A 25,204-nucleotide genomic window follows, 5' to 3' on the forward strand; every position below is an offset into this window, starting at 1 on the left:
GCCACTTCCCCAGCAGGTTCGGGGCCGTCAGGGCTCAGTGCCACTTCCCCAGCAGGTTCGGGGCCGTCAGGGCTCAGTGCCACTTCCCAGCAGGTTCGGGGCCGTCAGGGCTCAGTGCCACTTCCCCAGCAGGTTCGGGGCCGTCAGGGCTCAGTGCCACTTCCCCAGCAGGTTCGGGGCCGTCAGGGCTCAGTGCCACTTCCCAGCAGGTTCGGGGCCGTCAGGGCTCAGTGCCACTTCCCCAGCAGGTTCGGGGCCGTCAGGGCTCAGTGCCACTTCCCCAGCAGGTTCGGGGCCGTCAGGGCTCAGTGCCACTTCCCCAGCAGGTTCGGGGCCGTCAGGGCTCAGTGCCACTTCCCCAGCAGGTTCGGGGCCGTCAGGGCTCAGTGCCACTTCCCCAGCAGGTTCGGGGCCGTCAGGGCTCAGTGCCACTTCCCCAGCAGGTTCGGGGCCGTCAGGGCTCAGTGCCACTTCCCAGCAGGTTCGGGGCCGTCAGGGCTCAGTGCCACTTCCCCAGCAGGTTCGGGGCCGTCAGGGCTCAGTGCCACTTCCCCAGCAGGTTCGGGGCCGTCAGGGCTCAGTGCCACTTCCCAGCAGGTTCGGGGCCGTCAGGGCTCAGTGCCACTTCCCCAGCAGGTTCGGGGCCGTCAGGGCTCAGTGCCACTTCCCCAGCAGGTTCGGGGCCGTCAGGGCTCAGTGCCACTTCCCAGCAGGTTCGGGGCCGTCAGGGCTCAGTGCCACTTCCCCAGCAGGTTCGGGGCCGTCAGGGCTCAGTGCCACTTCCCAGCAGGTTCGGGGCCGTCAGGGCTCAGTGCCACTTCCCAGCAGGTTCGGGGCCGTCAGGGCTCAGTGCCACTTCCCAGCAGGTTCGGGGCCGTCAGGGCTCAGTGCCACTTCCCAGCAGGTTCGGGGCCGTCAGGGCTCAGTGCCACTTCCCAGCAGGTTCGGGGCCGTCAGGGCTCAGTGCCACTTCCCCAGCAGGTTCGGGGCCGTCAGGGCTCAGTGCCACTTCCCCAGCAGGTTCGGGGCCGTCAGGGCTCAGTGCCACTTCCCAGCAGGTTCGGGGCCGTCAGGGCTCAGTGCCACTTCCCAGCAGGTTCGGGGCCGTCAGGGCTCAGTGCCACTTCCCCAGCAGGTTCGGGGCCGTCAGGGCTCAGTGCCACTTCCCCAGCAGGTTCGGGGCCGTCAGGGCTCAGTGCCACTTCCCCAGCAGGTTCGGGGCCGTCAGGGCTCAGTGCCACTTCCCCAGCAGGTTCGGGGCCGTCAGGGCTCAGTGCCACTTCCCCAGCAGGTTCGGGGCCGTCAGGGCTCAGTGCCACTTCCCCAGCAGGTTCGGGGCCATCAGGGCTCAGACTTCCTTGACTAGGATTACCCAATACAGGTGCATTATGTATTATATCCAAGGGTTCAGAGCTAGTGTTAGCCTTAGATTCCTCTGACATTTTATTAGAGGGTTCCGGTATATTCTCTACCATTTCATTTGATTGTTTGGACCCATCAGCATTCTGACTTTCATAGCTAGCATCACCTAGTGTCTCTGCTTGTTCCATGCAGGGTTCACTTTGCATGTCTTGTACCACAGTTGAGAGTTGAAAGCCAACATCCTTTGGTAGCTCCTGTGCCATTTCATTAGATGGATCTGATCCAGTTGGAATCTCTACCATTTCTTTAGGGGGTTCTGATTCAGTGTTCAGACTTTCATGGCTAGGATCATTTAATGTGACTACTTCCTCTTTTACCATACCCAGGGGTAAAGAAACAGTTTTTGTAGATTCCCTCGTTTCTTCAGAGGGCACCAACCCTTCTTCAGTCTGCTTTTCATAGTTAGGATCTCCTACTGTAACTGTCTGTACCATGCAAGGATCTCCTACTGTAACTGTCTGTACCATGCAAGGATCTCCTACTGTAACTGTCTGTACCATGCAAGGTTCACTTAGTTCAATGTCTTGTACCATATCTAAGGGTTCAGAACCAATATAATTTGTCAATTCCTCTATTTCTTTAGCTGGTTCTAAAGCATTGGTGCTCTGTACCACTTCATTAGATGGTTCTAGTCCAATATTGTCTGCCACAAACTCTGATTCATCAGGGTTCCTACTTTCATTAATAGGATTGCCTATTGTGACTGCTCCGTCTTGTACCAGAGAGGGCACTAAGCCATCTAAGTCATTTACTGTTTCATTAGATGGTATAGTGCCCTCAGCATTCTGTGCTATTGCTATTTCTTTAAGTGGCTCTAATCCACTGCTCTGTACCATTCCATTAGGTGGTTCGGATCCATCAGGATTTTGAATTTCAGAGCTAGGACGACTTGGTGGCATTGTTTGTACTACACAAGGTTCAGATGCATGAAGACCACCATCTGTGGTGTCCTGTACCATTTCAGAAGGTTCAAATGTTTGTAGGGCTTGACTGACATTTTCACAACCAGCATATGTGGAATCCTGCATTCTTTCAGTGGGTTCTGTTCCATGATAGAATCCCTCTCTATTGATTGGCTCTTCAGATTCATGGATGTCTTGACCATTAACATTACTTTCACAGCTAGCAGTCTGTGCAGACTCTTGTACTCTCTCAGGACATTCAGATTGAGCGTAGTCTTCACAACTAGTTTCAACTGGTACAGATTCCTGCAATACCTCAGAGGACTTTGACTGCAGGATATTCATACTGTTACTTTTGTGACTAAATGCTGGAGTGTTTTCCTGTATTTTGTCACTAGAAGGCTCCAATTCACAAAATACACCATCAGTTTCACAGCCCTCTTCATTTATGCCTTCCTGTGCCATTTCAGTGTATTCCAATACACCCAGGTTGCTACTGTCCTTTCCACAGTTAGAGTCAGACTGTACATATTCCTGTATTGTTTCAGAAGATTCTAAAACACTGTTGATGTCCTGATCACTTTTGCAGTCAGAATCAGCCTCTATGTATTTGCACATCTTGGAGGAGTCCAATTCCATGACTTCTTGAGAGCAGCCATCTTCTGCCTCCATGGATTCCTGAAAAGTTAAACATTTACTGTGAGAAATGGTTATACAAAAATATCCCAAAGGTAAAATGCAGAAAATGTTACTTTACACAGCCTCCTACTTGCAATTAGAAACATGAAAGTCAGTTCATCTCCACCCCAGTCTACCCAATTGGTTAACAGTCTAAAATTAATGGTCCAAATGCTCCACATTAACCTTGTGCCAACAACCTGCCATTTATTCTGGAGGCACTTATGTAATGGTCATGTTTTGAGAGTTCATTCCAGGAAAGTTTGTCATCTGTGCAGTTGCCTGGATTTCTGCAGACTGAAATTTTCAAGGCTGGCTAGAAAGTGGGTATAAGGATTTGAGGTATGCTGAAAGTCATCTATATATTCAATTACCATTTGAAATGATTGTGATAATACAGAAGACTTCGGGGGGGGGGGGGGGCATATAACTAACATTTTGCATTCTCCGAAACTGCACTATGACTCTGCTGTAAGAGATCGGTTTGGTACGAGGCCCCATTCTCATTTTTCCTGTGAATTTCTCACCCAGACTTACAAGTCTTCAGCTACCCCCTCATCTTGTACAGAGCATAAATGAGTTGGTATTTATGCTGCTTCAATGGTCTAACCCTTATGCCTCCTGTCTAGACTGTGACTCAGGAGTCCCAGCTCTCTGTAGTTCATTCAATTAATGCCCTAGAAAGATAACTTAAAATGGTCCACCTGAAGCAATCCCAGGGAGAAATATAGTGATACTAGTATAATTGGTCCTTTCTTTTGAAGGGGAGGTGTTTAAGAATTTATGTTAGTACCCCCTTGGTGTCCAAAGAGATGACAGTGTAAAAGATAAGGTGGTCAGACACACACAGAGATGACAGTGTAAAAGATAAGGTGGTCAGACACACACAGAGATGACAGTGTAAAAGATAAGGTGGTCAGACACACACAGAGATGACAGTGTAAAAGATAAGGTGGTCAGACACACACAGAGATGACAGTGTAAAAGATAAGGTGGTCAGACACACACAGAGATGACAGTGTAAAAGATAAGGTGGTCAGACACACACAGAGATGACAGTGTAAAAGATAAGGTGGTCAGACACACAGATGACAGTGTAAAAGATAAGGTGGTCAGACACACAAAGATGACAGTGTAAAAGATAAGGTGGTCAGACACACAAAGATGACAGTGTAAAAGATAAGGTGGTCAGACACACAAAGATGACAGTGTAAAAGATAAGGTGGTCAGACACACAAAGATGACAGTGTAAAAGATAAGGTGGTCAGACACACAAAGATGACAGTGTAAAAGATAAGGTGGTCAGACACAAAGAGATGACAGTGTAAAAGATAAGGTGGTCAGACACAAAGAGATGACAGTGTAAAAGATAAGGTGGTCAGACACAAAGAGATGACAGTGTAAAAGATAAGGTGGTCAGACACAAAGAGATGACAGTGTAAAAGGTAAATAAGGTGGACACCCACACACACACACACGACTAAGGTGGAACAATGGCACTTTCCACAGCTCCACTTTTGGTTACTGCTGCATTCCACGAGTATTTTCTTGTTTTATTAAATTATTAAACCTATTTAAATCTTTCGTCATGGCTGAACTGTTTAGAGATATTCAAGTTGAGAGTACTTGCATATTTGGCGACATTGTGTGGGCCACTAATAGCCTTGCTCAAACTACCATTTGCAATATTACACAGCAAGACTTGACACCCTTTAAAGGCCTTAAAGTAGAAGACAAGTGAGTTGCTTAGTGGCAGTGATTACCTTATAGTATGGGCAAAGGGGGCATAGCTAGTAAACCTGTGCCAGCCTTTTCCAGGTGTGTATATGTATAAATCAAACCTCAAAGGGCATCAGCTACTTGAGCAGGGACACACTAGTTGGACAAAGGTTCATGGAGTTCTTGGCTTGGCCACTCAGCTGAGATCTCAACTCCATAGCTATACCAGTGGGAAGTCTTATTGGGGATCTGGAGAGAGTGGAAAAAAACAGCCCAGGATTGACTGTGGTCTGTGTGCTCTTAAGGGAAATTGAACTGGACAGAGAGAACTGCATCTGGAAATACTGTGTGTAAGTCATCTGCTCGGTGTACATCCCCCCACTGGTGCCAGTGATTAGGATTGAGGCTCCTTGATTACTGATCCAGTGGTGGAGTGTCACTTACTGGTTGGCCGTGGTGGGATATCCACATATTGGGACTCGGTGGTGTGGATAGTAAACTCCCGTAGCCTGTAAACATTTGTCACTAAAGGTGTTAGTCTACTGTGTGGCTGCTTAAAAGTACAATCGCATATCACAATAGTTTATTTTGTTAGCTTAGTCAGGGAGAGCAGGCAAGGTGTCAGCAGAGGCGTTTGGCAAGCTGACAAGGAGCCAATTGGCCGAGATGTGCCAAGACAAAGGGTTGGTGTACGGCAGCCTGACTAAAGCAGAAAGGATTGCAGCTTTAACCACAGCTGCATCACAGACCAGCAACCAGAACGATAACCAGACTGGCCTTGGGGATGCACAACCCTTAGAAAATGGACAGTTCAACTTTGCCTCAGAGGACTTAATTTACAGAGGGTGATAATTTTGATAGATTTATTCATATGTTTGAAAGGTTATGTAAACAATATGTTGACCAAGGGCTCTGTGTATGGTTCCTGACCCTCCTTATTCCATGGTAAAGCTGTAATTGCCATTTCTAAATTGTCTGACAATTGTCTAAATTATAATACAGTTAAAAATTGAGAGCATTTTAGGTTAACACCTGAAGCTTAAAATGTTCCATGAGCACAGGCGCAAGGGAGATGAAACTGTGTGTGAATATATTGCAGAGTTGAGCACTTATTTTTTAAGTGGGCAAGTGGGTGTCAGGTCACCACTTTTGAAGAGCTGGCAGGCTTTTTGGTGAGGAAGAGAGCCCTTGGCACTTTGCCTGAGGACGTGTGAATCTGGTTGGCAGATAGGAATGCAATAGTGCAGATGAGATTGGGAAAAAGGGAGACCTAATCTTAGCATGCAGGGAATCACTGCAAAGTAAAGGGATACCCTGTGCTGCACATGGGTTTAAGGGAACCCATGGTGAGCAGCCTAAACTGCCCCAACAGAGTCCACCAGTAACAGGGGAAGCCACTAGTTTAGGTACATGGCCAGATAAAGGTTAAATGCTACCAATGGGGCTATGTAGCATTTAAGTGTCCACAGAGGAAAGGTGGGACAACCATTAAGTGTGAATGACAGAATGCCAGCAGTAAGTTGTCTGGAGACAAAGGTACCAAACTACCACAAGGTAGTATCCTATCTTAGTAGATGGGAAACAGGCCACTATTGAGAGTTTCTGCCCTCCCCTTTGTGAAGCCTGCAATGGTTAAAGAGGAGCACTACTTGCTTGGGCAGTTACTCCAGTCAGAGCTTTAGGAGGGGCCCCATTCCAAATACCTTTGGCTAGGGTTCACCTTGACTGGGAGGGTGGAAAAGGAAGCAAGCAAGTAGGTGTTTGTGGACATCACTGCAGATGTCCCGATAGGGAATGATTTTGATAATGCAGTACCTTGTATGCATGCTGTTAGGCTTGAAGACAAGCATGTGGGTCTGGTAGCCTGGAGAGACAAACTGCACACTTGAAGCCAGGACTGGTGAGGATGCTACTTCAGGGAGGGAGCTACCCTGTACCAGCAAGACTGAAGGTGAGCCACAGCTGCTTGTGGGTACTGATGTTTCCTTGGACAGAATGACTAAGGCTGGCAGAACACACACATGCTATGCATGCACATAAACATATGCAAATATACAATGTATTCTCATGCATACTAGAAATGAATTCACATCGTATATGGATGCATAAAACTACCATTGAAAATTACATGATTTATCCCAGTTAACTCATGCTTATAGCCAAGTTTCAAAATGAAAATAATCAACAGTACTTCTATTTGGACTCAAGTCCTCAAAAGCATCACACAGAACACTATGGATGGGCTGTGCCCTCCATTCCCTTAGTGTACAAGAACCAAGTCTGCAGAACTGTAGATGAAAGTACTACTGTTTTGTGAATTCCCAAGTGTGAGTTACCTGTAGCACAGCACAATGACAAAGCATTGAGAAGATCAGATGTCACTGAACTAATAACTTAAACTAAAGGCATCATAACCATATGCTCCTAAATATTTTTATACTGGCAACTAAAGCACAAGCATTTACCACACCCTGAAAACCTACTACTGAAGAGACCACCACCAAAATCTGTACATTCAAAATACTGTTAGAAAAGCAAACTTACACTGCACACATTTACAAACTGGTGAGATCTCTGGATATTTAATGGACTAAACAGTTTCCCTTAATCAACCTTGGTTGTGGGTTAAAAAGGATCTGGTAACCAGCCTATGTATCTGGTTGCTAGACAGTTTCTTGGGATGGATTTTGGAAAAAAGTCACTCCATTTAGTACACCATATACTAGATTACATCTAAGAAAAGTACTGTTGCAATACGGAGAGTAGGATACAACAGCAAAATCTTTAACAAGGCAGTTTCATTTAAGCCAATAGTGAGCTGGCATCTTGATAGGTGCTTCATATCTGAAACATCAGGGATAAGAGCGACTTGTGGATGATTGGGAATGCTGTCTGCTGTTTCATTGTTGAAGATGCACTTGATACACTGTTACTCAGTCTATCTGGATACAGCTACAAGCTTGGAAACTTTGAAAAATGTCTTGAGTTAAGGATACTCTCATTTCTTCTTGGCATTATTGTATTATCCCTTACCTTAAGTGCACATTTAAGTGCTCTGTTGAACTCCCACCTGTAAAACATGTTATTGTAGATCCTGATTTGCAGCTAATTATCCTTTTAAAAGAACGGATTAATTCATGAAATCCTCATCTGTAACCCATTACCAGTGGAGCATAAGCTAGAACACCTTGCAGAATGTCAGAGTACTCTTGGCTACAGGAGCAAGTGACAAGCCTATACTTAACAGCCCATGTAATGTCTTCGGACTGATTGAATGCAATATGTGGAAGCCCCTACTCCCATTACTCAAATTTCAGCATTAACATTTTGAGATGCAGCCCATCTTGTATTATCCTATCTTAAGAATATTTGTTTCAGTGCAGTGATCATGCCAGCACTTGGTCCAGAACATCTGAATTCTTTACTAACCTCTGATCATTTATATATCTTCTAGATACTGAAATGTCTGTCCTAATGGTTATCTGGAGCTGCAAAACATGCATTTGTTTGGATTTTGTGATCTGCTTTAAACAGATCTGGACATTTTGCTGTACTTGTGCAGACATTCAGTACTAGCCATTTCCATCATGTATAGATATTGTATAACCCAGTTAACTTCCTATGTCTTTATGCATACCTTACCACTGTGGCACATGCAAACTCCTCAGAATATTCCACAATATACACATCCCCGATTATAGGTCTCCAGTCGCGTTTCTGTAAAACAGTAATTTGTAATCTGGAGGACAATTTGCATGACCTCTTCGAATGTGTGCAGTGGCATATGGTCACTCGCTACTTACATGTAATACACTGATGAGTCGTGTACTATTGGTAGCAGCTTTCTTATTTCAAAATTTCAATTCTCAGCAAGGATCTTTAGTCATGGATAGCCACTGCAAATATTCAGCTCTCATCTACTGGCAACATAACTTACACTCAAACTTATTTAGGTGTGCTGTTTTAGAGTTACTTTTGCTCCACACTCCAGATCATGATTCATCTCCTGGTATTTCTGAAACACCTGCACTGATTTCATAAGCTTCAAAAGATGTCCAGAGAGCTCTTCAGTGCTTGCTTTCAGTCTGGTGGTGGCATTTTCACCATACCAATCACATCATTTCAGTCTTTCAAAACTGAACCAGTATATCTCACTATTTTGTATACATGTATTCTTTATACACCAATTCATATAGTTGCTTGTGCAAAACTGTACAGAGTGAGCACACTCCACTCAGCATCCTGCATGCACACCCACTGCATTTGTTTTATGGAGCCTTCATTGTGAGTTTACATAAGTTAATAGGGTGCCCACAGGCAGTTTAAACTGCTCATGTGGCAGATTCAGAGTCATGCATATTGGCTGCTAATGCAATTTAGTACCATATTAGCTCACATATGGCTATGAATCGCATTGTTGAAGAGCAGTGTGGATTTTCATCCTAGCTGCAAGAGTTAGCACAAAACTTTTTGGAACACCATCTTCTACAACATGCTGCTTAAAACATGTACAAGTACTATAGTAGTTAATATACAAAGTACCCTCTTTGCAGGTAAAAGGCAGTTTTGCACTTGACCCAAGTCTCTGTACACTGAATAAAGACAATTGCTTTAGTGATGGGCAAAACCCCCAACTAACCAATGTTTCTTCTGTTGCTAGAGTATCCAACAGAATCAAAGATCTTCAAAAGTGCCTGAGGAAGCAAATTTATACATGTTACTTCATTGGCACATCCAGCTGACGTTAATTCACTTTGGTTCCATAGTGGAGCAGGACCAGGAAGGGGCATTCCAAGCTGAAAACTCAGTGGTCATCTAGTTAGTATATTTCTAGATTAAACCCTCTCCGATCAGCAGCACATCCTTTATGACATGCTATTGCAGTTCCCATGCATCAGAACACTCTCACGGAGACTTACTAATGTAAAATTTCACAGAAGTGCAGAGGAATTACTGCTCAGTCTTCAACACATGGGAAAACACAACAAAATTTTGCACACAGTTTTAAACATACTATAACCATTATGGTGTCTAGGGACTTGCCACATGACTCCACCACCAGCTCACCGATCGTGTTTAATGGTAGAGTTTCAAGCAGTTTTATCTATAGCTACAAGTTTAGGTGGAATAACTGGGCATCTCAAATTTAAATGACAAAATTAGAACATCACAAAAGTATGTGTAAAGATGAGTGCAGAAAGCTTCCATCACATCCACCACAGTTGCAGTATCTCATTTCTTATTAGTTTGACAAATAAGAACTAGCCCTCCTGCTAAACCAGTTTAGCTACAACTGCAGTGTGGAATGCTACAAAGTATTAATAGACATACCAAATGTGTAAGTCTGTACCACTACACTCCAGGGAGATTTATAGTGGCATGGCAAGGCTGCTCCAAACATTTTCAAATTAACTCTTAAGATTTAAATCTTAAGAGTTATTTACCATAGGGTATATTTAATAGTACTAGGAAACCCAACATAGAAACAGCTGCTTATACAAGTTTTATGTACACTCAGCTTATTCAAATCTGTCTGTCCCAGTAGCTTTAGCTAGTGTCCAGAATGAAACATAGCATACATGGACAGGTCACTGGATTCATGCACAATTCAATAAAATGTAGAGTTGGTGGAATACCACAGATTCCTTCCCAACATGGCACATTACACAACATCAGGGCCCACAGCAGAAATACTGTGGTCCGAGCAGTTTTGTTTCCTTCTACTTGCACACAGACTTCCAAGAGCACTGGCACAAAGAGGTTATGATGGTCAATAAATTTTTACCTTCAAGACTGGAATATGCCACCCAACTCATCCAAAAAGCCACAAGTATGACATACAAGTGGCTCATTATGTACAAGAATGTTATACAAGTACACAAAACCAGGATACAGTCCAAAAAAAAAAAAAAAAAGTTATGTACTCACAGTAACATTCCATCTGTTTATTTTCATTCCTGCCTACTGATGGGTTTGGATCTGATCCTCAGATCAAACGTGGCCATTGATAAAGCTTGTGGCAACCAAAAACTCTTTAGCTTCTCCCTTGCCCATAATTCACCAACCACAGTTCTCAGACCTCGTTTACTACTGTAATAGAAAGCAACATGAAATTATGGAGAAGCTTTCTGGAGATGCGCATGAAATAAGGACAAATATACACCATCTTCCAGAAGCCTTTAGGATGGGGGTTGGAGAGAGGAGAGTTGAATAAAAATGGACAACACAGATGGAACATTATGGAGAGTACATAACGTCTTTAGCCAATGTCAATTTTCATTCCATCTTCAACTGAGGGGACAGAGTCCCAACTATCAAATTCCCCAGGGCAGACTCAAGGAAGGGTAATCCTGAGCATCATAGAACCAATGACACCCCTTCCTTTGGTGACCAGATCCACCTTAAAGGTATGGGGAGTAGCCAAAATACCTAGTAGCTGCTGCACAAATATCCATGGACATTCTGGATTGAAACACCGAGGAAGCTGTCATGTAATTGCAGAATGCACATGAATTGTTTAGCTAGACTGATGCCCAATTTGTTATATACAAAGAAAGTGCAATGAGTTACCCATTTAGATAGTGTAACTTTGGAAAATGAACCAAAGTGGGTTCTGTAAATTAACAGCTGATCCGATTTTCTGATGTTCTAAGTCCTATGCAAGTAAAAATGCAACTGCCAATGATCATCCAGCAAGTGTAGCACATTCACCTTTGTTAGAAAATTTGGGGGAAGAATACAGGCAAATTAATTGACAGATTAATATTGGATTCTGACACCACCTTTGGAAGGAATTATGCACTGGTATGTAAAGTCACCCTGTCCTTATGAAAAAGGAAGGATGGGGGATTGGAGGACAATGCTTGGATCTCTGAAATTCTTCTGGAGGAAGTAATGGCCATTTAGAAAATGGTCTTCCACAAAAACTTAAGGTCACAGGTACTTGTGGACTCAAATGGGGGTTGAATAGGTACTGCAGCTCTAAATTTACACCCCAAGGAGAAGAATCTAAAGGGAGGCCTTAAGAGTAGTATTCCTCTTAAAAATGATTTGCTTAATTTACGAGATGCTACTGAAGAGCCATTTATAACCAAACATGGAAATTTGTCAAATCTGGGTTTATGTCTGTCAGGTGAGACAAGGCCTGGAGTCAGATCTGGAAACCAATCAGGCGAGGCCAAAGAAAATGGAAAACAACCTGTTGAGGCCAATACAGAGCAATGAGGATTACTTTGCTCTTCAACCTGGAAGCTTTCTGAAGGAATTTGGAAATTAAAGGAATGGGCAGATATGCCTACAGAAGACTGGGGGGGGGGGGGCAATCATGAATTAGAGCATCAGAGTCTCCCTCAGAGGGATTAGAGCTGCATTTGTTCAGGGGGCAAGCAAGTAGATTGCAGCAAGGCTGACTCCATTGACAGACTATCTTGTCAGCAATTTTCTTGAGGACCATTAGTGGGGTAAGAATAATGCACTTGCTCAATTTGTCCACTATCACACTGCATTTCCCCAGAATGTGCATTGCTAAAAGAAAGCGGTTGAAAAGAGTCTAGCGGTTGAACTTAGCTTAGACTTAATGGGCATGGGCAGATTGGGGAACCCATTTACCAACCATTGATTTTGTACCCTGTCCTCTGGGTCCCTCAATCCCAAAGGGGGTGAATGCCTGCTGCAATGCCAGCAGCATTGCTCATCTTTAGGACATTTACATTCAATTTTGCATTTTTGGGGGAACAGGTGCCTTGGGACTGTTCCATAGATAATACCACCCCCATCTACTCTAACTGGAAAGAGTTTGTGGTCACTATGGCCTTGGGCTGGGGAGGGGATGAATGAATGGACTAAAGGATGTGATCTGAATGAATCCACCATTCCAAGTGTGTCTTATCCAAGTGATTTATCTGCAAGACAGACTGGTAAAGAATTTATCACTGTGTAGCCAGCATCCATTGAAGAATTATCATGTAAAATCTGGCTAGCAGTACTAATTATTGCTGCCCCATTGATCCCAGGGCTTGAAGGGCCAAAACCATTGTGTTGCAAATTTTTGACTTGCGACCCTACTGTTTGAACTAAATAGTGGCAGGGATGCAATGTCAGTTTTTGTATTGAGAATTGCTGCTATAAACTCAAGCTCTGGATAGGTAGTAGATGAGGTTTCTTAGTTTATAGTTATCCCCAGAAGTGAGCAAGTCTGGAGAACCTGGTCCTTTGCCAATATGAGTAGATACCTGGACAGAGTGGATATGAGCAAGTCATCCAAGTATGGAAACACTGACTAAGTTACTTAACATAATCTTTATTGTAATCCTACGGGTTAAGCGCTTTTCATCTATTGAAGTTTGAACATCATCAATCTTTGCCTTTTAGGTTTGTGATGACTTTTAGAAACGGATTGAGGACTTTTAGATGATTTACATCATGACTTCCATGGGATTTACAGGATTTGGACTACGGAAATAAAGTGCCTTTACAAAACTCTTACTAATGTGCGGAAACTCTACTATAATGTGCTCTAACCGTCTAGCAATGATACTCCTACTTAATGATGTATCCTTTAAAGTTTATTTTTAAATGCTCATAAAACAAAAGTCAAAACCCTAAATGAAATCTGCGATGAAGGCAGATGAAAATAGCTTAACCCTGTGTGGCTTACAATAAAGATTATCTTTTAACTGGCTCCGGGCTCAGTGGATATACCCTGTTCTGTCAACTTATTTTACCAGTTGGATATTTCACCATTTGTTCTACCTTGTTAAGTATGGAAACACTGACTATCTGCAGTCAGATGAGCTGCTACTACTGCCATGCATTTGTCAAAACATCCTGTAGGCTTGTGGCGAGTCCAAAGGACAGTACTCAGAATTGGTAATGACTGGTTCCCAGCCAGAAGCATAAATACCTTCTGGATTGTCTGTTCATCTTTATGTGATTAGAGGACTTTTCTAGCAGCTTTTGTATTTGAACTGGTGCTTGTTCCCTCTGACAGGGTGGATCAGGGATTTTTGAGATTGGAGAGAAAATGGCATTTACATCCTCTGGAAATGATCCTCTGCACCCACATATCTGTTATATTTAGCCAGGGTCTCTAGTGCAGGGATAATCATCAGAATGCCACCAGAGGTGGGCAATCTGGCCTCTTTCAGGAGCACTGGTAGGGTTGGTCAAAGAAGGATTCTCCAGAACCCCGATTCTTTGAGCTACCTCTGCCATGTGGATAGTGATATCTATTAGAGTTCCCTACTCTGCCTCTGGGGAACTTCTGCCAGATGTCCTGGAAATCAGACTTTGAACCACATTCTCTGACCATCTCAGATTCCTTGAAAAGGTTCACTGAAGTCTTAAAACGCATGCCCACAGCAGAAAGGGTATTCAGCCTTATCACACCTAGACAGTGTCTTTTACTTTGGGGCCAAATAAGTATGTTTGGTCAAAGGGGCTTTAAGGGCTGTGCAAACTCACAAAAGGCACAGCCAGACATGTCTTATGGAAATACCTGAGCCCACTGCCACTGAGGTTCCCTCTATGGTTGAGATCAACCTCACAGAATTGGATATGGACCGAAGGGTAGTCAGCTGGGAAATTAGAGGCCTGAACTTGCTCTGAAACAACACCTGAGGAGGGTATTTGATAATTCCTTAAAGTCCCTCTGTAGTCTTGTAAAATGTGCTAAGTAGTTTGAGTGGATGAGGTGTAGACATGCTTCTCAAATCTGTCCATTGCCCACGATTCCCTCTTGGGGGGGGGGGTGGTGACGGTGGAACTTTCTTCAGCTAGTTCTTTTAGTGCCCACTGCAATGACCATGGCAACAGCAACCACATTACTCCAGAACTGCCTAGTCACAGGTGGTGCTATGATCCTGTCTGGTCTGAGGAATGGGTTTCATATTGTCTGGACCCTTCCATGCCTACAGTGAGATAAAGTTAATGACTTCATCAGCAGCCAGAGTCACCCAGAAGGTAGAGGTTCCAGTACCAAAAAGACTCCAGGAGAACAGATTCCTCAGCCATAAGATTTCTATGTGGTCTGCAAGGAGAAATCTTCAGGCGACTACAGTGGGGAACCATTCACCCTCAAAAATCTGTCTTCGGTGATGGACTTCTGTGTAGTCAATGTGCTTCCTCTTGCATATTCTTAAGGACCTCCTCGGTGGATATTCCAGGTCAGTACCAGAAAAGGATATTACAATTCCCTGGGAGGGAACTTGGGGTATCTGTACTGGTTCCCTTGTGGAAGGAGAAGGTGAGATTCTGAGTACCAAGATATAAAAAGGTAGAATATTTAGGATCCAAGGGGGATCTGTTGGGAGGAGAAGACACCCTCTTCTCCACTTGGAAGGCAGACCAACTTGGAGAAGGGAAGGATGTCTGATCCTTAGTCCCCCCCCCCCCCCAAGGCAAACCCCGCAAGTAGAAGCCAGAGCAGAGGTGAAGACTGCTCCAAAGCTTCAAGAGTTTAATGTAGCACCTCTGATCCTAAAGGTTACAGGAGCTCCCCAGATCCAACTGGAGCCAAGCTCTCAGGGAGACCCTAGGAACAGAAGATAGGGACATCCTTGGATACAAGACAGATGGAAACTGACTGACTGGATCTGAAACCACCAAAAGGGTCAGAGGAAGTGTCTGTAAGGGAGGATTGCAAACACCAATTTACTTATCCAGAAGGATAGAAGCTAAAGTGATACCAATCTAACCCTGCACCAGAAGAATCTTCACACTCTATCTTCTAGAAGCTTCTAGAAGATAAAGTAGAGTAGATGGACAGATTTTGGATGCTCCAATGACAGGTACTATCTGGGACAGGATCCAAGGAAGGGGAGTCCCTTGTTCTTGGTAATGTGTCCAATTTTGCTTCAGCTGGATCCAGCAAAGTCTGATCCGAGAACTTAGACTTGCTGGGATCCAACTTGGATGTTCTCTTATCTAGACCATAAGGGATAAGACTTGGAAGTTGTCAGATCCCGTAATTTAGACTTTTTTGGATCCAGGGTTTAGACGAGATCAGAGGAAGAGCTCTTCCTAGAAGACTGAAGCTGATGAAGAGGATTTATTTTAAGAATTAGCAGGAGAACCCTCCAAAATAGCTTCTCCAAAGGAAGGGTGAAAACCCTTCAGAAGTTTATTTTTATGCTCCACTAAAATGCAATGATTGAATCTGCGACTTATGGAGCAGATCTCTTGTAGGTGGGAAAAGGGCAGGTGAAAAGGGCAAAAAAAAAAGTGTATGAAGTGTGGGCATCAGAAACAGGCATTTTATGCTCACTCTATGCATTTTGCCAGCCAGGTTATCTGCCATCTTAAGAAAGGAAGGCAAGTTGTTGAAACTCACAGTAAAGGCAGAGGGGAAAAAGTTTTTGTGCAAAGTAAGAAAATGGGGAAAAAAAGGCTACCAAGAATGGGTATCCAAAGCTACTTTTGTAGAAGAAAAAGGACCAACAATGGTATTTAGAACTACAACTATTGTAGGAGTGAAAATGAGATACTAAATCGTATCCATGGTGTATGGCAGTACAGAAGAGAAGCAACAGAAAATAAAATATAGCAAGGCAAGGGATTTATGAAGAGGAAATTAAAGTAAAATGATGGGAAATTAAGATTTCAGCACTTCTCAAATGAAGGTTGAGTTGGATGACATCTTTTTGCTTGAAGTGGCAAATGAAAATCTGAGGTAACTTGGGCTGTTGCATTATGAATAATGCTTGAGAGTTTTTGGTTGCCATGACCTTTAGCAATAGCAGAGTCAGACCCAAGGGATCAGATCCAAACCATCAGATGAGATCCAAGGGATCAGATCCAAACCATCAGATGAGGATAGAATGAAAATGGACATCAGATCATGCAATTAAAGCAAGTGTGCTCAGAATAAAATACAAATCCTCTACTGCCCCAATTTCTGATGTATATAGAAAACCCATCAGAAATTAGTCCCACTCTCACCCCTTTTATGACCCTCCAATTTAATAAACTGGATACTCTTACTCAGCGCAGGCACCTGACCACATAAGCCCATCTTTCTCAAATCAAATGTCAGTAACAAAGCCATCCAAAGTTAGAAGGAGAGGTTTCAGATAAAGACCAAAAACTCAATGTAAAGCATAATTCTGAATACCTAAGCCAGTTGCATAAGACTTCTGTTCAGAATACTTTTGAATATGTGAGAATACCGTTGGTCCTACACATGAAATAGGTGCAGATGTTACAAATGGCAGACATCAGATAAAGGGGTGTGCAAAAGATGAAGTTTATCCTTATTCCAGATCATGGCAGGAAAATGTACGTTTCAGGTCCTGACAAATGGGTGGTTACATACTTATGTAAATTAAATGTTATTATCCAGTCATTGATCCCACTGGCTGGTCTGGGAGGAATAGTGTGGTTGTCACAGCAGTACTTTGCTCAGATCCCCACCTCTAGAAGCACAAATGCAAGTCTTTTCCACTTCTGAGCATACTTTTCATACAATGTTGCTCATCTAAACTCGATGAGACACTAGGGTGTTGCTTATAGTTTCTCTGCAATTAATCTGCACTGTCTCCATAAATTCTGTCCATAACTCCAATGGTGTGAATATTTGTGAATCATTAATACAGATGTGATCTCCAGTTGCAAACCAGTTCTCTACTTGGGGCTGTTCTAGTATGTTAGTGTACATATGTACAGAGGTGGCATACTTCTGAAAATTGTGCAAGATTCTGGTATAAAGCTCTTGCAGTGTTACCAGTCCTAAATTACAGGGCAGGTTTTATTAATCCAGTCTTGAGACTGATTGTATACTTATTTTTACAACTACATTGCCTCATTTATAATACAGCAACTTTGACATTCATATAGTTTCTCAGTCTAAGCTTCCTAAATATTGACCAAAATTTACTTTTCAGGCATCCACAGCACACAGCTCCTCTGCAAAACCTGCACCATATTCACAAGCTATAATTTCTACTGTAGTTAAGCATTTGATTTCAATAATTTAGTATTTTCTTTTACATTTAAAGCACACTCACAAAAGTTACTGCCTTCACAAATTCTGCATCTTGATTTTTCCATTATATTCATGTCCAACCACAATGCACTAGTCAATTGTTTGCTGCTTATTTGTTACTGGATACCATTTGGGTTCCCATGCAATGCATTTTCAGTGCTCAGTACATGTAGCCAACAGCTGGTGTAGGTCCCTTTGCTTGTTTATCATGCACCATCTTATTTACCATGTAGTCAGTTATTTTGTTTCTAGATTTCTTTACTATGTCTGTTACACAGTCATTTCTGGATACTTTTAATTGCACACTTGACGGTTCAGTCACCTAACTTACATTTATGGCTTTTAGCACTGGAGAGGGGGTACAGCATGGCTCTAGACAGATATAGCAAACAATTTGTTTCATCCTTTCATTTTTCTTGACTGGGATAATGCAGCTTGGCAAGCAACGCCCCTTTTTAGTAGAGGCATAGGAAGAAAAACTCCAAGCAATGAGAAAAATGGCAACGTTCTAAAGAACTAATTAAATGCAATAAATGGCTTGATAATCTAGTGGTTCCTTAAACCCTGTACAAGAATACAAGTATATTAATGGTCTACAATATAAACTTCTACAGAAGCAAGACATCAGTGGCATTCCAACATTAAAATTCAACTGTTACAAAATGGAAGAAAAGGCAAGAAAAGTGGAAAAAGGAAAATGGAGGAAAGCACACTGTAAGGGACATTGAAGAAATAGGGTAATGGATCTAGAGAAATTAGAAGGAAAGTTGTAATTGAGGAAAGAGAAAGAAATCCATGGAGAAATCAGGGTGAGAGTATGGCTGTGCAAATGACTTTAGGTTTGTACTTAAGTTGTCTTACTCAAGCCAGGTGTCCTTGACAAAGTAGTGGCTTTAAGGTTCCACATTATCCTGGCGAGACACAAGCACAGCCAGGTGTTTTTTAATTTGGGTTTGAAGCCTTTCAAAGTTGCTCATTTAATGGAAATTGTTAGTTTGTTCCAAAGTTTGGAAACAATTGTAATAGAGCGCATCTTGTGAGCTTAGCTCTGACTGTGGTAGCCAGAAGTTTCATTGGAGTAAACATCCTTCATATGTACGCACTGTGCATAGAGTTGATCAGGGAGTCGCAATTATCAGGGTTGTAGATAAAATTATAGGTAGTGTTTAGTTTGGCAATTGGTGGGGGTTGTAACCATTGCATTTGTTAGGCACAACAGTGGGTATGTTCAAAACTAATACTTTGCTGAAATTTGATCAGCACAGAGGCACGTTTTATAATCCAATCTATAGTTACTCTGAATAGTAATGCGTGTTACCCTTTTTTATGGTAGCATTATTGGCAGATATATTTAGAATATTTGAAGTCAAATAATTGTTTGGGTGCAAACATTAAATTTGCTTTTTGAGTTTAAGAGCAGATTTCCATTGGTTAGCCAGGATACAAAGAAAAATTATTATTGGGTGTTTGTTTTCATTTTATGTCATGGAGTACAGGAAAATCTGAAGCCTTCAGCATTCTGAACACTGTAGCTTGGTTGGTAGCAGAGTGGAGCTAGTTTACAAATACATTTAATAGAAGGGGGACAAGAATTGAGCCCTTGGGACACCCAACAGGAATAGAAGGAAATTGTAAAGGTACATTTTAATTTTACATCCTGCTGTCTGTTGCAAAGGTAGCAAATGAACCAAGAAAGCATAGGAGTGAAGAGTCCTATGGAGGACCATTCAGTTACTAGTTTAGCTGGAGGCCATCAAATGCTTTTCTATGAAAGATTGCATTAGTGATGACTAGAAAGGCATTTGTGGTGCTATAGCTTGGGATGAAAGCCATGTTTTATGCAAGAGAAGGTGGTTGGCAGTGAGGTGCTGTGAGTGAATACATCTCGATTTTGATGACGGTACTGTGATGAGCCGGTAATTAAAGAATTTTGTTGAATTTCCACCTTTGTGAAAGGATAAACTTATCCAGAGACTTGGGACAGGACTGCCTTTAATGAGATGGAAGACAAGAGTGGGTAGGCCATTGGGCCTGTTGCCATTTTAATGAATCACCTCTAAGGCTAGCTGCAACTAGACTGGTGAGTTTTTAAATTGTGGAGATGTTTTGATTGCAGAGGTGAAAAAGGCTGAGGATGACATTGAGGACAATTAGCTGAGCTGGTGGTGTAGAGGTCAAATCTTTGAGAAAACTACTTCTTCCAAACATTTAGCATTGTGGTGGTTTGGTCTTGGTTAAGAAGAGTTTTCAGGGATGCCCAGAAGAGTTTTGATTATGTTGGGGCAAAACACACTACTTTCAATGGTATATTAAACCAGCAGCTAGGGCACTATTAACTACACAAGTTGGAACACAAGAAGCCTTTAAATACAAGACAGTTGTGTTTCTTATTCAAGTTATGACCTCCTCCCATCAGACTCGCACCAGACTAGCTGTACTCTATGAAAGTTAGTCCATCACTTGCATGGTATACAACACCCTCTCACACCAGTGTTGAATTAGCTGCCATTTGTGAAGCAGAGCACTGTAGATGGAGCAGATCGTGGTGGACATGTGACTTTAGTGATACAGAAGTTCTAGTGACCTGGACAGCCTTACCTGTTTTTGCTGTGGGACCCAATTAAGTTGGCAGCCTGTTTTCAGATAGCTCCATTTAAACTTCTGAACTAGAGTTTATATTTACATTGTTTACCAGGGTAGAGCACAGAATAACTCATGGGAGGCTCAGCCCTGGTTACATGCCAAATAGTTCAATGAGTGACATCAATGTATGCAAAAAGCTGCAGTTAGGTCATATGACAGATGCAGATTAGCCCAGAGATGGCCATAATTGGCCACATGGAATCAAGGTATGACACAGAGATGCAGAAGTCTGTTGGAGAGAATGCATTTGACTAGTGAGACACTTCCAGTATTTGTTGCTATGGAAGAAACCACTGTAAATGCTAGAATTTGGGTTGGACTTTTAGAGCAGATTGATATTTCTATGAGAAGTTGAGGGAAAACTACCATAGCTAGACAGCAAGAACTGAAAAATATTGACCAGAGCCATGTAGTAGTTGTAGGGGTTTGGAGAGGTTGCCAAGCTCAAGAATGCCTTCCAAGGTTAAAGTTTAGGGATGTTATAAAGGAGCGTCATAGTTAGCAGGGATGCATTTTGAAGAGAAGGAGCCCAGGAGTCATTGGGCCTTACCCTGTACTAGCAGCCATTTGACTTTTGACAGTGCAAGGAAATTATGTTCCTGCTGTAGGAAGCTTGTAATGAAACAGTTATTTGTATTACACTGCCCACTTTTAATAAATTAATTTTCATTTGCAAAGAGCTTGCAAATGATTAGTCATAGGATTCATTTCAATATTAGCTCTATTTTGTACTGCTGTAATATCTTAGAATGACTAGTAATGAGTGGCAAACAGTTAGTCACTAATAGCCATGACCCTGAATGATATAAAGATAACAGCACACATCCTAGCTTTTGTAAGTGCTAGGAATATATTTTCCCTTTCAACATTAGGCAGGCGTTGAACATTTAAGGACTTTAGCACTGGTTTAAAAGTCACAGCAACTGTGCCTGGTAGGTTGCTTTCCAGCTATTCCTAGTCATCAGCATGTCAATTCTTCTCAAAAGAAGCAGGAAACAGTGTATGGAATAATATTTTTAATAAGTAACTACAGACATTGACATTTTTATTAGTTTTTATCACCACAAACTTTTTGTTTTGGCACTTCCTGAATCTACAGTATTTTACTCATGGGCAATGTAATGGACTAGGCCTGCCCAGTATTGGTTCCAAGCCGTATGCTAGTTGCCAGCTGGAAGTAGACTCCTTCCCCCACAATACTTAATCAGATAAAGCCACATCAAAGGATGAGGGAGAACACATACTCACTGGAAAGTGTGCATTTCGCACTCCTTACCAGAACTGGTCAAGGCAAACTTTGCTGTTTCACAACTCTTGCATCACGGGTTGATTTCTCAGCCGAGGTGCCTGTGCGCTGTCAATGTTATGCCTGTGAGTGGGTTTTTATAAGGGCATCCATTCTCCTCCTACATCAAAGAATCACTGAACTGAAAATCTAAGCTGCCAATATAAATGGATGCCTTGAAATGACCTAGCATCCCCTCCAACACTGATCTATGCCATATGCCCATTGTCTGAGTAGCCTCCAACCCCCCCCCCCCCAGTCCCAAACAGAAATCATACAAGTATCAGAATGAACACTTTCCCCATGTAAGTTAGTTTAGTAAAGTTTGAGGGTTCTTGTGCCTGCCTTATTGTCAGCAACCCAAAAAAAAAATCAAGTTAATGTTTTTAACCTGATACAGGGAGACATTTAATGGGTATGAAACAGCAGCAATATATTTTGTAACACCTATAACTGTTGTGTTTGCCCTTCCTTTTTGCAAATTCTAATTCTGTAAGTGCCCAATTACACCCCCCTCCATAAAAACAAAAGCATATTCAGGTTTAATGTGCTTGTAAGTCCAGCATCATATAAACAGAAATGCATATCAAAAGCACCGAGGGAATGTAAAATAGAACAATGCATAAATAGTCAGTTTAGTGCGGTGGTGGTGCTGCGGTAGCATTGTCACCTCAAATAAGACGTTGTCCTGTTAAGATTCTCAGCTAGAGCGTCTTCTGTGTGGAGACATGCGTGAATGGGTGTACCTTTTCGTTGAAGGTTATGCGTCAGGGCTGGCAACTCTGTATATAAATCTACTGCCAATCATTAGCGGACCGGAGTTCCGCTGTGACGACCCCTAACAGGGAAAAGCCGAAAGACAACAAATAGTCACAAGACAGTATAAAATGCCAGCTGAAGGCAAGGTTAGGGGATAGGTAAGAGTGCAGCACTTTGTGAACAAGTGTTTTCCACAAAATACTCGGTGAGACTTTTCTTAGAAGTTCCCTTGCTTCAGCTATAGTACCTCATATTTGGAAGTTAAAGCGTAGCTATAAACAGCATCAGCCTTGGTTCCTCCGAGTAACAGGCTCCAAGTGCACATACACTGTAGTCTCTTGCATGCACTAGGCACCATTTCATATCAAGTTATAGGGCCATTCCACATGGAAAAAGGACAATATCCAAAGTACATAGCAAGAGTCCAGTGTATAAACCAAGCTGGAGACGCAGCAACTAAGGATTATTCACACAGCTTGTAAAAATAGAGCGCTACATTAATGTATATCAGAGTACCGACCAATGTTGCAAAGCAAGAACGAGGTAAACAGTACATCATGCAAGAGTAGTCAACCTCCCCAAATACAAAACGCACACAGTTACTCTTGCAGCTTACGAGAGATTTTATCACACCAATAAAAAGCATTCAGCTAGAATTGATACTGTCAGTAATGGTAACGAACGACTTTAATAAACACGGTGAGCAAAATCAGTCCTCTGCCGTTCCACTACAATTCGCCAAAGGGAAACTTTGCATCAAGTGGCCTATAGCTAGTCATTTAAATGCTTTCCTGAGATTGTTGCATAGAGAATGCCATTTAATTTAGTGTGGAAGAAAAATGGCGTTTCCATAAGAAGCTTCTGTTATACAGAAGAAACAGAATAGCCATACTATCAGCTGGCATCATTACATGTTACTATAGAATACCTGAGAAACCATACAAAATAAATGAGATAAGCTTGTTATACCACAAGATTTAAATCCAGCACACCCAGCTGTATGTAATATTTAAATATATTTCAGACATGTATGCATGGAGGAATTAATGCTGCAGCGGTAGCGTAGTTGCCTCCCAGCAAGACGCTCTACCGTTCAATTGTAGGCTAGAGCGCCTACTGTGTGGAGTCTGAAGGTCCTTCCCGCGGTTGAGTGGCGTTCGAAAGACATGCGTGAATGAGCGTGCCGGGCTGGCACCCTGGCACCGTAAAAATCGACGGCCAATCATTAGCGAACCGGAGTTCCGCTGTGGCGACCCCATAACCGGGAAAAGCCGAAAGAAAAAGCAACCACAAGTAACTTGTTTCAGTGAGAAAGTATTGAGACAATTGCACAGAATCCCCAGTTAGTACAATTACTTTGAGGTAATGCCGTTTCTTGGCAGGAGGTGCCAAATTTGGCAGCTTCTAATCTCAGCCCTTCAAACAGTGCAACTAGAATTATGTTGGTTGGGCAGCGTATCCCTTAGATTACTACATATAGCCATCGTAACAATTTACAAAAACTAAAGGAAACAGGCCCGATTATACACACTAGCGAGTAAGCCCAGATTCTGGCCTTCCAGAATAGCCAGAGAGTTTGATGCATTTACTTTCTTTGCGATGAACAGTGTACACAGATAAGCTGTTTAATATAGGAATATTCTAATACAGAAAGTATTCTTTGCTACAGCACTTGTTTTACAGATACGGCAAATGTTCTTGATGTTCAAATATCAAAAAAACTCTGCCTTTAAGAGTACAAGCGTACAAAGGTTCACACCAGTTTACAAACTGGAGCAGTACTAAATAGCCTTTGCACATGTTTCTGAATATCCCATCCCAAGCATTACTCGTTTAAATAAGATCAGCCAAAAACTAAAATTAGGGTTAAAACATACAAAGCACACTTGTACAGCTAGTTATTGTAGCAATTACAACCATAGCTCTCAACCTTTTAGTTCAAGAATTCCTGGACAAAGCCTAAAATAATGGGGGTACAAAGGCCTAAAACTAGGGACAGATTTTAAAGATCACGGTTATAAACTTGGAATGTTGCTAGCCTAACAGGATTTGTGTTAAGAGCTTTCAAGAAATGCATGCCAAGTCTGAAACTCAAATGTAGTTCATTATTTAGGGACTTCAAGACAGCGATTTCTCAGAAAACTACACATTTTATGAGGAATAAACTGAAAATATAAGGCAAACATCTGGACAGTTGAGACTTATGATACAACTATTTGAAAAGTGTTAGCACATAATAAACACCACTTTAGTAATAAAGTAAACAGAAAAAAAAAGCAGAGGAAAGTGTGAAGACCCAGACTATTACAGCTATCAAACAAGAAATTAGAATATTAACAGACTATATAAAGCATAGTTAGAAGGAACTGGTTTGACAAACAAGCCATAAAACCCCAAAGGGGGCACTAAACACAGTAACTGGGGGGAAGGGGCAGAACTTACTTTAAAACCTTCAACTATTTCTTCATCCATAGCTTTTCAGACTTCCTCACTTAGAAACAGCATAAGAAAATCTGACCCCTCCTCCAGTTGACTTAAAATATTGCCTGCATTCGTTTTCTTTCTGATTGATCCAATTACAAGCACCTGGGACTAGCACAGTTAAATTCATGAGTGGTTAATTAGCATCCTTAATAAATGTTCTTTATTCAGCTCTCTCAATCTTATTAATAGATCTGAGGGAGTTCTGGGCACTGATTATAGATTTTAGTTTCATAGAATTTAAAGCTATAATGTTAGAGAGCAACAAAGTAATAGACAGTTTTAAAGATTTTTTTTCTAAATTTTCACTTTTTTTTTTCTTTTTTTAAATATTGC

General features: G+C 42.2%; 1 protein-coding gene across 1 annotated transcript; it reads right to left on the reverse strand.

Annotated features, from left to right (window-relative positions):
* Positions 1–1,076: 1,076 nt before the first annotated feature.
* On the reverse strand, positions 1,077–24,918 carry LOC122810564. Its single transcript, XM_044082143.1, has 2 exons — positions 24,830–24,918; positions 1,077–3,002 (listed from the first exon to the last, which is right to left on the reverse strand). Exons 1-2 carry the CDS (start codon positions 24,857–24,859, stop codon positions 1,077–1,079), a joined length of 1,956 nt encoding a protein of 651 aa, XP_043938078.1. The 5' UTR covers positions 24,860–24,918.
* Between the last annotated feature and the right edge of the window lie 286 nt (positions 24,919–25,204).

The sequence above is a fragment of the Protopterus annectens genome, chromosome 9.part0, assembly GCF_019279795.1.
Source record: "Protopterus annectens isolate FY-2018-M chromosome 9.part0, PAN1.0, whole genome shotgun sequence".
NCBI classification, from domain to species: domain Eukaryota; kingdom Metazoa; phylum Chordata; order Ceratodontiformes; family Protopteridae; genus Protopterus; species Protopterus annectens.